Here is a 13,245-nt window from a genome sequence, read left to right as displayed (position 1 = left end):
ACCACCATGTCGTCACCTCAGGAACAAGTTTGTGGGGAATTTAGAGGTAATGGGGACTTGTTGGGGACGGTGGCTAGCGAAGCAAATGAAGCAATCTCGACGCCGACAGCCTGACAACTTTTCCTCAGGTTTTGGCCGCGGCCGCGCACAGCTGTACTCAGGTTCAGTGCGAAGCCAAATGCGGGACGGGGAGGGTGTGCTGCCCTACTCCAAGCCAGGTGAGTCTCGCTGCCAGCCATACCTTGACGTTTTGCTGTTTTTTTGTTTTGATTCTCAGCAATTACAGTCCGGGGTGGATGTTTGCTGTTGTTACTATCACTAGCTTGTGTGTTAGTGGTGGAGAGTGATGTTTTGAAGTGCGAAAGTGAAAAGATGTGAAGAAGTGGTGTTTGGGGTCTTTTGAAAGTTGCCTTGCTGTGGTGGTGATGTGATGCAACAGCAAGTGTGTGGTGCCTCGTGCTGTGTGATGTTCCCTTGAAGAATCACCATTCCACACTGTAATTACCACTGGGTGACGTGCCAATCTGTGTTAATTGCTTTCATTTTGACACGTGAGAAACCTGCATCGTTGTTTGTGAGTCTCGTATCTCTGGATACCTTGTTATGTGTTTCACTGCACGTTTTCGGTGTTGTCCAATGAGTTATCTTTTAAGGGAAATGAATAGTGATGATGGTGACTTACCGTGCACCAATAACTGATAATGATGTTGATACGGAGGCGTGATGGTGGTGGTGGTGGTGGTAGTAGTATATACAATGCGAACTAGTAAACTGGTAATGGTAGTCATGTTCTCAGGATTAAAACTCAGCGCCTTATCTAACAAACATTATAACATCCGGTGATACACACACACACACACACACACACACACACACACACACACACACACACACACTTGAATGATTGAAGGAGGGACGTAAATAGAACTCTCAAAGCTTCACGATTTTTCAATGGCATTTGAATATAATATATACAATACTTTGAGTGAATGAATGAAAGAAGAAGTTACGTAAATCCGTCCACAGCTTTTTCACACACACACACACACACACACACACACACACACACACACACACACCCGGTAGCTCAGTGGTTAGAGCGCTGGCTTCACAAGCCAGAGGACCGGGGTTCGATTCCCCGGCCGGGTGGAGATATTTGGGTGTGTCTCCTTTCACGTGTAGCCCCTGTTCACCTAGCAGAGAGTAGGTACGGGATGTAAATCGAGGAGTTGTGACCTTGTTGTCCCGGTGTGTGGTGTGTGCCTGGTCTCAGACCTATCCGAAGATCGGAAATAATGAGCTCTGAGCTCGTTCCGTAGGGTAACGTCTGGCTGTCTCGTCAGAGACTGCAGCAGATCAAACAGTGAATTACACACACACACACACACGGCCCGGTAGCTCAGTGGCTTCACAAGCCAGATGACCGGGGTTCGATTCCCCGGCCGGGTGGAGATATTTGGGTGTGTCTCCTTTCACGTGTAGCCCCTGTTCACTTAGCAGTGATTAGGTATGGAATGTAAATCGAGGAGTTGTGACCTTGTTGTCCCGGTGTGTGGTGTGTGCCTGGTCTCAGGCCTATCCGAAGATCGGAAATAATGAGCTCTGAGCTCGTTCCGTAGGGTAACGTCTGGCTGTCTCGTCAGAGACTGCAGCAGATCAAACAGTGAAACACACACACACACACACTCGGTCGAGACATTCTGCCATGACCTTTAAGTTTACCGTACATTCAGCTCAGGGGAAGGAATGATAACGGAAGAACTTGTCAATTCAGCCAAACAGACAAGATGTGCCGAGTCTTGTTTGCATTATAAGAGAAATGGATCTTGATTTGTACCCATATTAACTCGTGGTGGTGGTAGTGTGTGTGTGTGTGTGTGTGTGTGTGTGTGTGTGTGGCAGGCCAGCACGGGCGGCCAGCAGGGTACATGAGTAGCCCACAGCTTGTCATACTAACGTTGATGTATGAGACTAGAGGCGAGGTAATGAGTGAATGATGACGTCTTGTGTGTGTGTGTGTGTGTGTGTGTGTGTGTTTCACTGTTTGATCTGCTGCAGTCTCTGACGAGACAGCCAGACGTTACCGTACGGAACGAGCTCAGAGCTCATTATTTCCGATCTTCGGATAGGCCCGAGACCAGGCACACACCACACACCGGGACAACAAGGTCACAACTCCTCGATTTACATCCCGTACCTACTCACTGCTAGGTGAACAGGGGCTACACGTGAAAGGAAACACCCAAATATCTCCACCCGGCCGGGGAATCGAACCTCGGTCCTCTGGCTTGTGAAGCCAGCGCTCTAACCACTAAGCTACCGGGCGTGTGTGTGTGTGTGTGTGTGTGTGTGTGTGTGTGTGCGCGCGCGCTCTGGAGCTGCAACTGAAAGACAAATATAGTCATATTCATTGCACAGATTCGGTAGATTAAATAAGTTATGACGTAAATAGTACGATGATAATTCTCTCTCTCTCTCTCTCTCTCTCTCTCTCTCTCTCTCTCTCTCTCTCTCTCTCTCTCTCTCTCTCTCTCTCTCTCTGTGACGTCATGTATGGGTGAGCTGTTCTCTTGTGGCATGGGACACGATTACATTAACAAAGTACTATTGTGTTTCAGGCCATACGTCACCAGAACATCACCGCCAGCAGCTGACGTCCCCGTGCTCCGCTACCGCACTCACCCACTCGTCTTGTAACTGGAAACACTCGCAGGAGTTTACCAGAACCCCGCGACTTGGTGGGCGTTGCCGTGTTGTTTTGTGGTGAAGTGAAAGTGCCGCGACTTTTGAGGCCGCCTCGTGGCTCCCGCAACACGTGGTGACAAGGTTGAATGGAGTAACATTAAAAATTTACTCCCCGGGAAGTGGTGCACCCAATCCACGGCGGAGGAGTGAGAGAAACTGGTGAATACTGTACTGTGTGGCTGTGAATCTACTTACGAGTATTTGACTGTGATTGCAAACTTAACTTAAGCTTGTGAAGGGGCTCGTGATAACCCTCGCCCCTCTCCAAAGAACCTGAATAATAATAGTGTGCATATTGCTACTCAAACTACACGCATAGACTATACAATCTAAAACCTTTAAGGTATTCAATAAATCTACCTTAGAATATTAGTTAAAGCTCAACATTCATAGAAAATCTTATAGAAATCGCCTCAAGAAGAAGAAGAAGAAAAAAGCGAATACAAACATCGCTATATAAAATCAGTGAACAAGATTTAAGTGCAGACGATATTGAATCTTTGAAGTGTGAATGGTGAGGGCGGAGAGCGGCTTTCATGGCATACTTCCTGGCCCTCTGACCCTCCACGGCGGCACCTTCTGACGCCCGGTGGTGAGTGACAGCTCGTCAGCATCATCAGAAGCAGTGGAGCTTGCTGGACACCATGTTGCCCCACCGTTACAAGCCCGTGGCGCAGGATGACTTGGACGCCGACAAAATGGTAAACCGATCTTATTTTATCGTTTTCTTAGAGGGCGACATATATGAAACTCCTCCATTTTCTGTCCCTATCTTCTGCGACTCCTCACCTCTACAGTTTTATGCTATTTCAGCTCTTTAGCGTAGAATAATAAGCCCCTGCACTTTTTTATCTGTGGATGGGAGGGACGAGGCACAGGTCAGCTGGGTGTGGCTTCTCAGCAAGTGACTTAGTACGAGAGGCGACAAATGTGAAGATCCTTGTTTCTTCTTTGGGTTTCCTTGTTGTGGAGAGTTCTAAGGGCCTTGCTATAGTCGTGTGATAGTAGGTTTGGTACGGTGACACGGTGACCTAAGTAATATTTTCGTCAAGGGCTACAAGTCTGCTGATACTCGTTTTTCCTTTGTGGTGTCTTGTTGTTATGGTCACGTGTTTTGTGTGTGTGTGTGTGTATAAGGGGGAGATTCAGACCGCACTGACCTTAGAAGCTGGTAATTAGCACGTCAGTCATTGTACCATCAGTCATTACGTCATTATTGAGCACTACTGGCGGTGGCGGTGTGGAAGGACTCGACAGCTATGACCCTTGCCTCCCATCCCTCTACGCTGCTGTCACTCCCACTCTACGTACCTCACCCTGTTTCTCAGAATATCTAACGACCTCTTCCTTTTCTCTCGTTGCACACTCAATATCCTGAAGCCCTTTGCTCTCTCACCGCGTCGATTTCAAAGGTCACAGATGATTGGCCTGGTTCTCAAGAGTGTTTCTTGTGTTAATGTTGTGGAAACCATTAATCTGTCGCTAGAACCATAAAAGTGTCCTTGCAACTCGTGAGACTTTAATAAAAAGCTATTTGCATGTAGTAGATGTGGCGCAGTCTTTTAGAATATGGCCCATGAGTCTGTCCTGTCTCATCCTTACCTTATTTCCCTTCAACACGTATCATCACAGCTTATTGCACTAAAGGACACAATATAATTTAGTATGCCTGGGAGTTACATATACGGGGGATAAATTAAGAACACGCTTATAAACAAGAACAGCGTGTTAATAGTAATAGTAATGTGTTGAATGTTGCCACGTCCTTACTGACTGTGACCTGAAGCTTTTGTAGAGGATTTGTATGGCTTGACTGAATGTTATGGGGAGAATAGGAAGAAAATAGATATAAAAACAACAACATGGAGGAAGAATAAGAAGAACAGATGGGCAAAACACACAAGCATGAAGTGGAAGGATAAGAGAAGTAAGGAAAGAAAACGATTGTAAGGAAGGAATAGAGGAGAAAAATACAAGAAGAGATTGGATTAAAAGAAAGTAAAAGAAAGGACCACGAGAAAGGATATAGGAAGAAAAGAGATGAGAAAAAAAGAAAAAGAAATTGGAAAAGGAAAAGTGATAACAAACGAGGAAGATAAAAGAAGAAAGCATGTAGGAAGAAATTGGATTAAAAAGAAAAGAAAAGAAAAGTCCATGAGAGAGGATAGATAAGAAATGAGAAAAAAAGAAAGATATAAGAAGAAAAGAAAAAGAAAATGACAAATGAGGAAGGTAGATGGGAGAAGAAGAATAGATGGAAAATAGAAAAAAAATGACCGTGAGAGAGGATATAGAAAAAAACGTTGAGAAAAAAGAAATATAGAAAGAAAAGAAAAGAGAACAACAAATAAACGAGGAAGATGAGGAGATAGATAGATAACACAGACCTGTATTCAGAAACGCTTTGCTCTCTCAACACGACTGTTTTCCAAGGCCACAGAGATGATGAGCAGGGTTTTCAAGTGTGTTTTTACAGTTAATAATGTAGAAATCTTATCACTTTGCCTGTAGAAATATAAAAACATCTTAACAAAACTCGTGTAATATATAAATAAAGGCTTTTGAAATAGTGGAGGTGAAGCGCAGAAGTGTTTGGGAGCAGGAGCCTTTGAAGTAGGAAGAAATTGCTTGGAAAATCCCTCCAATCGTCCCACGCCGGACATTCCCTGACGTAGAGCCGCGTTTTGTCTTCCCTGGGCGCTTCTTCCCGGCCAAAACAACACTGATACACTCTCTTCTCTATTGCTACCCCTTGTGTCCTTGACCGCGCCAAGGCTCCATTCAAAACCACTCTCTTTCCTGCCTCTCAAATGTCTAGCACTTTTCCTTCCTTGCGCTTCCTTGAATGTTTCCTCTCCGTTTTCTATTAATCCATACGTTCATCCTTCTGTCTGTCTATCCTCGTCATTCTCTCCACATGTCCGTCCTGTCTGTCTATCCTTGTCACTCTCTTTAGGAACATCGTGTGGCTTTTCTCTTCGTCTCCAACTGGCAAAGAGTGAACGGCATGTCTCGTTAGGTTATGGAGAAAATGGGAAGGAAGTTTGTGGAATGTATAAATTTTTCTTTTTCCGTAATCCTTGTTGAAGAATATTTGTAGTGCTGTAGTTGTTCCCTCTTCTGTGGTGTGTGTGTGTGTGTGTGTGTGTGTGTGTGTGTGTGTGTGTGTGTGTGTGTGTGTGTGTGTGTGTGTGTGTGTGTGTATCTGTGTCTGTGTCTGTCAGGGTAAGTGGGTGCGTGCCGTGTTTAGCCTCGCTCAGAATTTCCCCGGAGTATCTCCCACGGTGAAATTTGAAGCACACTCACATTGCTGTCTCGCCACCTTGGACTTCCTAACCTCACACACACACACACACACACACACACACACACACACACACACACAATTAGAATCGATGACCATGCATGTTGTTGCTTTTTTTGGTGGTTTTGACGTGGCGAACCCCATTCTGTAAACGCCACATAGCCCCCATAAACCTCCCATAACTCCCATAAACCTCCCATAGCTTCCATAAACCTCCCATAACTCCCATAAACCTCTCATAGCTTCCATAAACCTCCCATAACTCATAAATCTCCCATAGCTTCCATAAATCTCCCATAACTCCCATAAACCTCCCATAGCTTCCATAAACCTCCCATAGCTTCCATAAACCTCCCATAGCTTCCATAAACCTCCCATAGCTTCCATAAACGCCCCATAACTTCCATAACACCCCTCCATAAACGCCCCATAGGTCCCATAAACCTCCCATAGCTTCCATAAACGCCCCATAGCTTCCATAAACCTCCCATAGCTTCCATAAACCTCCCATAGCTTCCATAAACCTCTCATAGCTCCAATAAACCTCCCATAGCTTCCATAAACGCCCCATAGCTTCCATAAACCTCTCATAGCTTCCATTAACGTCCCATAGCTTCCATAAACACCCCATAGGTCTCATAAACCTCCCATAGCTTCCATAAACGTCCCCATAGCTTCCACAAACCTCCCATAGTTTCCATAAACGTCCCATAGCTTCCATAAACGTCCCATAGCTTCCATAAACGCCCCATAGCTCCCATAACACCCCTCCATAAACACCCCATAGGTCCCATAAACCTCCCATAGCTTCCATAAACCTCCCATAGCTTCCATAACACCACTATAGCTTTATAAACTTCCGTAACTTACATTACTCCCAATAGTCCCCCAAGGCTAGAGCAAATAGTGAAAGATGGCCTGATTGTTCTATTTCGAATGTAAAAATCCCAATGGTCTGGCAACTAAGTGGGCCTTTTTTCATTTTATGTTGCCCGTGGCCAGTTTTCCCGCTTACATAAAAAAGAATATCAAGAGAAAAGTCTTTTGAAAATAATGAATTTGAATTGGAAAAAGTATGTTAGTTTTTTCGTATCGTTTTGAAGAAGTTAATGGATGGAAACGCGTGTGTGAAAGAAATGACAACGCGATTTCAGACTCTTTGTAAGTAGAGCAACTTTCTAAAACACATGAAAAAGAAAAGAAAAAAAAAAGAAATAACTCGAGTCAGAAAAAAAGTGTTCCATGTTTCTTTTTCGATTCCTAAAAAACTCACTAAAAAGAAAAGAAAAAGTAAAAAAACGAGTCAGCAAAAGTGTTCCATGTTTCTTTTTCGATCCCTAAAAAAACTCCCTAAAAGAAAATAGAAATAAGAATAAGTCAGAAAAAAGTACCATGTTTCTTTTTCGATCCCTAAAAAACTCACTAAAAAGAAAAGAAAAAAAATAAGAATAAGTCAGAAAGAAAAGTACCATGTTTCTTTTTCGATCCCTAAAAAAAACTCACTAAAAAGAAAAGAAAAAAAGAAATAAGAATAAGTCAGAAAAAAGTGTACCATGTTTTCTTTTCGATCTTAACCACATCCTCATCACAACACTCATCACGCAACTTGTACGGCAACACTCATACACACATACCCCAGTGACCTCTACACTTCACCCAGGACCGATTTGTTTGAGTTGAGACAGTGTACTGCATCACAAACTATTAGATATCTTGGTGTTTGCCTTTCCTTTATGTTCCGTAGTGTGCCAAGCTGGCTGTAACAATATCAACCTTACATATATAAACACCACCACTACACCACTTCACTTGAGTTTGTACAGGTGCGCATCACAAACATGGCTAATAGATCTGCTGGTTTTCTCTCTCTCTCTCTCTCTCTCTCTCTCTCTCTCTCTCTCTCTCTCTCTCTCTCTCTCTCTCTCTCTTCCTTTGTGTTCCTTAGCATACCGTGCAGAGAAAACGGAGATCAAAAGTAAGAGTGGAGAAAGTGCAAGACAAGATACCACCACCTTCACTACCACCACCACCACCACCACCATCATCGTTTCCCGTACTTCTTCCCTACTACCCCGCCTCTCCCTCTCCCTCTCTCTCCACGCCCTTGAGTAGACTGGCTTTCCCCGAGGGTGTACGGCGCGTGAGTTCCGACTAGGGAGCATCACCATAACCTTCTAATTCCTTTTGTTGCTGTAGGAAGTGCAGAAGGAGGAGGAGGAGGAGGAGGAGGTACTAAAGAATGTGATGTGTAGTTGATAGTGTGTGTGTGTGTGTGTGTGTGTGTGTGTGTGTGTGTGTGTGTGTGTGTGTGTGTGTTGATTGAATGTTCTTGAGGAAGTTGGATAAAAAAAACAGCGTGGAGGTATAGTGTGCGTGTGTGTGTATGGCTTCCTCTCTCTCTCTCTCTCTCTCTCTCTCTCTCTCTCTCTCTCTCTCTCTCTCTCTCTCTCTCTGGGCGCTGTCATGTGATATAAGCGAGTTCTGTCCGTCTCGAAGTGCCGTCAGGAGAGTGGTAAGAATTATGTACCTTATGAGTGCCCTGCTTCATTCGAGAGAGAGAGAGAGAGAGAGAGAGAGAGAGAGAGAGAGAGAGAGAGAGAGAGAGAGAGAGAGATTTACGTACGTTGTCATTCAGTGTGTAATATTCTGTAATTAGCGACAATTTGAATGAAAGCTTAACGCCACAATGTAATTTTTCTCGTATGCTTGACTCGTGAAGGTGAAACTGTGGGTTGGATAGAAGACTGTGGTGTCTGAATCACTTCCTAGTTTCCCTCCCATGGTGAGCCTGAGCCAGTTAATCGCTTTGCACGAGGACGCGTTCTCTTATTCACTCTGCTTACTATTTGGTGATTTTACGCAGCTTCAGAAACATTAGGATTAGAATAGTAAAAGACTCTGGCCATCAATCTCCTGACCTCCATAGACCCTTTCTAATGCAAATAAAATCGTCTAATGTATAGAAAAAAAGTTAAAATGCGTCTCACTACTGAAGAAATTAACCCCTTTAATACTAGGACACATTTTTACCTTCAGATTTGTGTACGATTAGACCATTTTGTTGACATTAGGAAAGTTCTATTGAGGGCAGAAGATTAATGGCCCAGTCTTCACTATTTGAATTCCTCACATAATTTTCTGAAGCTGTATAAAATCTCTACAGAGTAACCAGAATGAATATGAAAACGCGTCCTGGTACTAAAGAGATTAACTCCATCAATACCATGACACGTTTTCATTATTATTCTGCTTACTATTTGGTGATTTTATACAGCTTTAGAAACTTATGTAAGGGATTTGAATAGTGAAGACTCTGGCCATTAAGTTTCTGACGTCCATTAACCTTTCCCAATGTCAATAAAATCGTCTAAGTGTACTCAAAACTCATAATAATGCATCCCAGAACTGAAGGGATTAGGGATAGGCAGCGTGCGTCGTGAAGGTTGCCACACTAGGCTTCCACGAGGCTTCCCCACGGCTCTACCAAGGACACCGCTTTTCGAAAAAAACGCTGTCCAGAATTACAGCAGCAGTTTGGTTTCATATTTTTCTTGAGGTCTTCCATATTTCTTTGGGATTTGTGGTCATAAGATGGTTTAAAAAGAGATGTAGTTTTTTTTTCTCTCTTTTACAATTTTCCGACTTGTTTATGGTCTTCAAATGTTCCTTCAGCTGTTTTTTTTCCACATTTCTTTGCCATTTACGATCATTAGATGGTTTCAGAATAAGAGTGTAGTTATTTTCTCTATTTTAAACCTTTTTTACTTGTTTCTGGTCTTTAAATGTTTCTTCAGCTTTTTTTTCACATTTCTTTGCTATTTATGGTCATGAGAAGGTTTTAAAATGTGATGTAGTGTTTTCATGGCTGTTAACTATTTCATGTCATGTCTTTAAGCTGCTTTCCTGCTTTTATTTCAGCTCACTAAACGTATTTCAAAACAAACAAACCATAATAAGAGTTTACATCCATAAAAGACTCACTGGATAGAGAACCGAGACCATTTAAACCCTCCAGTACTGGGACGCATTTTTACCTTGAGTTTTGTGTATGATAAGACGATTTTATTTACATTAGGAAGAGTCTATGGAGGTCAGAACATTAACGCTCAGAATCTTCACTATTTTAATCCTCACATAAGTGTATGAAGTTGTATAAAATCTCCAAATAGTAAGCAGAATGAGTATGAAAATGCGTTATGGTACTGAAGGGGTTAAATATCAAGGCATAAAGAACATCACATCAACAACACATAGACCACAGTGGGAAGGCGAGGCAGTAGAATTAAGCGTCGTTATTAATGTAATCAAGCTCCATTCATTGTGCATTCAGTGTGACCAGAGAGAGAGAGAGAGAGAGAGAGAGAGAGAGAGAGAGAGAGAGAGAGAGCAGGAGCATGTGCCACAACGCACCATTTTCGCTGCTCAGTGGATGATAAAGAGTAGGTAGAGTTCTACTCTACCATTTTCTCCTCAGCATTTCTCCTCGTAATTTTGCACGTATCAGGAAGAAGAGAAATTAAGGCCGCCACACTTCATGGACAGCGGTTTTACTTCTTGTATTTGTTCGTCCTTCCATAAAAGTATTTGTTGTTTTCTTGAGAGAGAGAGAGAGAGAGAGAGAGAGAGAGAGAGAGAGAGAGAGAGAGAGAGAGAGAGAGAGAGAGACCAGCGCATATATTTCTAAACATGATCCGATACTTGTTTGTTTACGAGAGAGAGAGAGAGAGAGAGAGAGAGAGAGAGAGAGAGAGAGAGAGAGAGAGAGAGAGAGGGTAAATAGTAAAACAACGAAAACAACAACAACAAGGAGTAGTAAAGTGTGTGGTTGTCCCTGGTCAGCGAGGCGTAAAGAGACGCTTCCCGCCCACACTTCCGGAAAACACAGGCTGTTGTTGCTAGACCGATCACAGGCTGACGGTTAACTTGAGACAACCTAACCTAGCCATATCTATCCTATTCTAGGCCACAGAGAAGTGTCCATTGTAACAAATCATGCGATGGGAATATAGTTACCTACATAATCTAGTTTATTTCCAGGAGCCTATGCATGGTTACAATTCTTTATGTGACTGAGACAACTTAACGTAGCCATTATCTATCTTATTCTAGCCCCCAAAAGTGTCCATGGTAACAGATAATACGATGGGAATATATAGTTACATAATTTAGTTTATTCCAAGATGCCTATCCATTGTTACAGTTCTTTATTTGGCTGAAATAACTTAACGCAGCCATATCTGTTTTATTCTAACCCTAAAAAAGTGTCCATGGTAACAGATCATGCGATGGGAATATAGTTAAACGTAATGCAGGTTAGATGTTTATGTGATGCTAATGTACTTCCTTCCGTGGAGTGTTTTGGTGCCAGAGAGCATTTTAACAGCGCTTCACCCCCACCCCCTTCCGGAATAAAGTGTTAGCTTGTATTCTAAAACACTGGTTCTCTCATCACAACTATTATCTAAGGCTACAGAGATGGTGAGCCGAGTTCTCTTGTTATAATATAAAAATCTCGTTAACCACCTTCAGTACCAGTATTCTGCTTACAATTTGGTTATTTTATACAGCTTAAGAAACTTATATGGAGGATTAAAATAGTGAATGCTATGGCCATTAATCGCCTGATCTCCATAGACGCTTCCTGATGTAAATAAAATCGTCTAATCACACCCAAAACTCAAGATAAAAATGACTCCCAGTACTGAAGAGGTTAATCCGTCACTGGAACCATAGAAACACCTTTGAACACGCGTACAACAAACTAGAACCTTTTAAATGTAGTAGAAGGACTGGCAGATGTATTGCAGAATATAAATTTGGGTGTGCCAGCAAACAATCTCTCGTTCAGTGTAATGGGGGAGGGAGGCTGGTTAGGTACAGACTACGGACACAATAGCTGGTCAGTGGTCACGCCTCGCTGCTCTCTCCATTGTGCAATCTTCCTGTCCCTACACCAGACCTTGCTGCATTATTACATTCCTCTTTACCGAAGGAAGTCATTACGGAAGGCGGAACTGGCTTGGGGTTTGAGGGAGGCCAGTAAAAAGACGAAAACAATGCTGATAATGATGTGTGTGTGTGTGTGTGTGTGTGTCTTCAGCTATACTTATTTTCCTTCTCCATCTTCATCTTCGTGGGATTACATTTATCTTTTTGATTTTTTCTAGATTTATTTCCCACACATTACTCCTGAAGCGTTGGGAACCGTGTGTGTGTGTGTGTGTGTGTGTGTGTGTGTGTGTGTGTGTGTGTGTGTGTGGCCTTGACAGACGTCCGTATGTATGTGTGTGAGAGTGTGGTGGATATAATATAGTGTTAGTGTGACTGGCGCTGTAATGCTATACTCCTGAGGGTGGTCGAGGCGGCATGGTAAGACTCGGTAAGACTCCCCAGTGCTAGGGTATCTACGCCTCACGCTGCCTGCCTCCCCCTTGTGTGGCCTGGGCGGTGGGAACTCGGCTGGTGTGATGCGAGGAGGCGATGTGGGAGGGTCTCGTTACTCTGCGCTGTGTTGTTTGGTGCTATGATTTGGTGGTGGTGGAGTTTATCTGTCTGTCTGTCTGTCTAGCCACCAATCTGTATTTATCTATTTTCTTTTCGCATTAATCTATTTGTCTATCTATTTATCTATGGTCTAATTTACAATTTTTTTTTCTTCGCTTTCATGTACTTATATTTTGTCATCCTTAGTATATACACACACACACACACACACACACACACACACACACACACACACACACACACACACACAGTAATTGGTAACGCTATCCTTCGAACCCCCAAGGGACTATCACATTCTCCCATTGGTCAGATAAGGTAGGCTACGCACAGACGCCAGCACTTGACTCCTTGCCAATCTTAGCAATATTATTTCCTAGTAGCAACACCTGGTATGGGACGGGTGAAGGAGGTATGAGAAACATGGGGAAGGGGAAGAGGGGGTGTGAATGGTGAGAGAAAGACGTGAGGCAGAGGCTGTTGTAACTAATGGAAACTGCCATGAAAAAAAAGAATAACATTTCACTTTTCTTTGAAATGTAGGAAGGAAAATGCTTCATAAGTAGGGATCCAACTTACATACATACACATTTGTTGGTAAATTTTAAAGGCTATATATACATATCTAAAGATATTATAGTATTTTTCGTGTTGATTATGGCAAATTAATCTTAATATTGTCAAACGTGTCCAGT

The 13,245-nt window shown here is 43.0% G+C and overlaps 1 protein-coding gene across 1 annotated transcript in view; it reads left to right on the top strand.

Annotated features, from left to right (window-relative positions):
• The first annotated feature begins 74 nt into the window (after positions 1 to 74).
• LOC123508399 (venom dipeptidyl peptidase 4-like) overlaps positions 75 to 13,245 on the top strand; it is a 102,667-nt gene continuing 89,496 nt past the window's right edge. The window contains exons 1-2 of the mRNA XM_045262126.1: positions 75 to 218; positions 2,619 to 3,446. Of these exons, the coding sequence (XP_045118061.1) occupies positions 3,390 to 3,446 (57 nt within the window). The 5' untranslated portion in view covers positions 75 to 218; positions 2,619 to 3,389. The remainder of the gene's footprint in view (positions 219 to 2,618; positions 3,447 to 13,245) is intronic.

Source organism: Portunus trituberculatus, chromosome 24, assembly GCF_017591435.1.
Source record: "Portunus trituberculatus isolate SZX2019 chromosome 24, ASM1759143v1, whole genome shotgun sequence".
In the NCBI taxonomy this organism is placed as follows: Eukaryota; Metazoa; Arthropoda; class Malacostraca; order Decapoda; family Portunidae; genus Portunus; species Portunus trituberculatus.
Note: the sequence above shows the minus strand (reverse complement) of the source record. Positions and strands in the feature narration are given on the sequence as shown.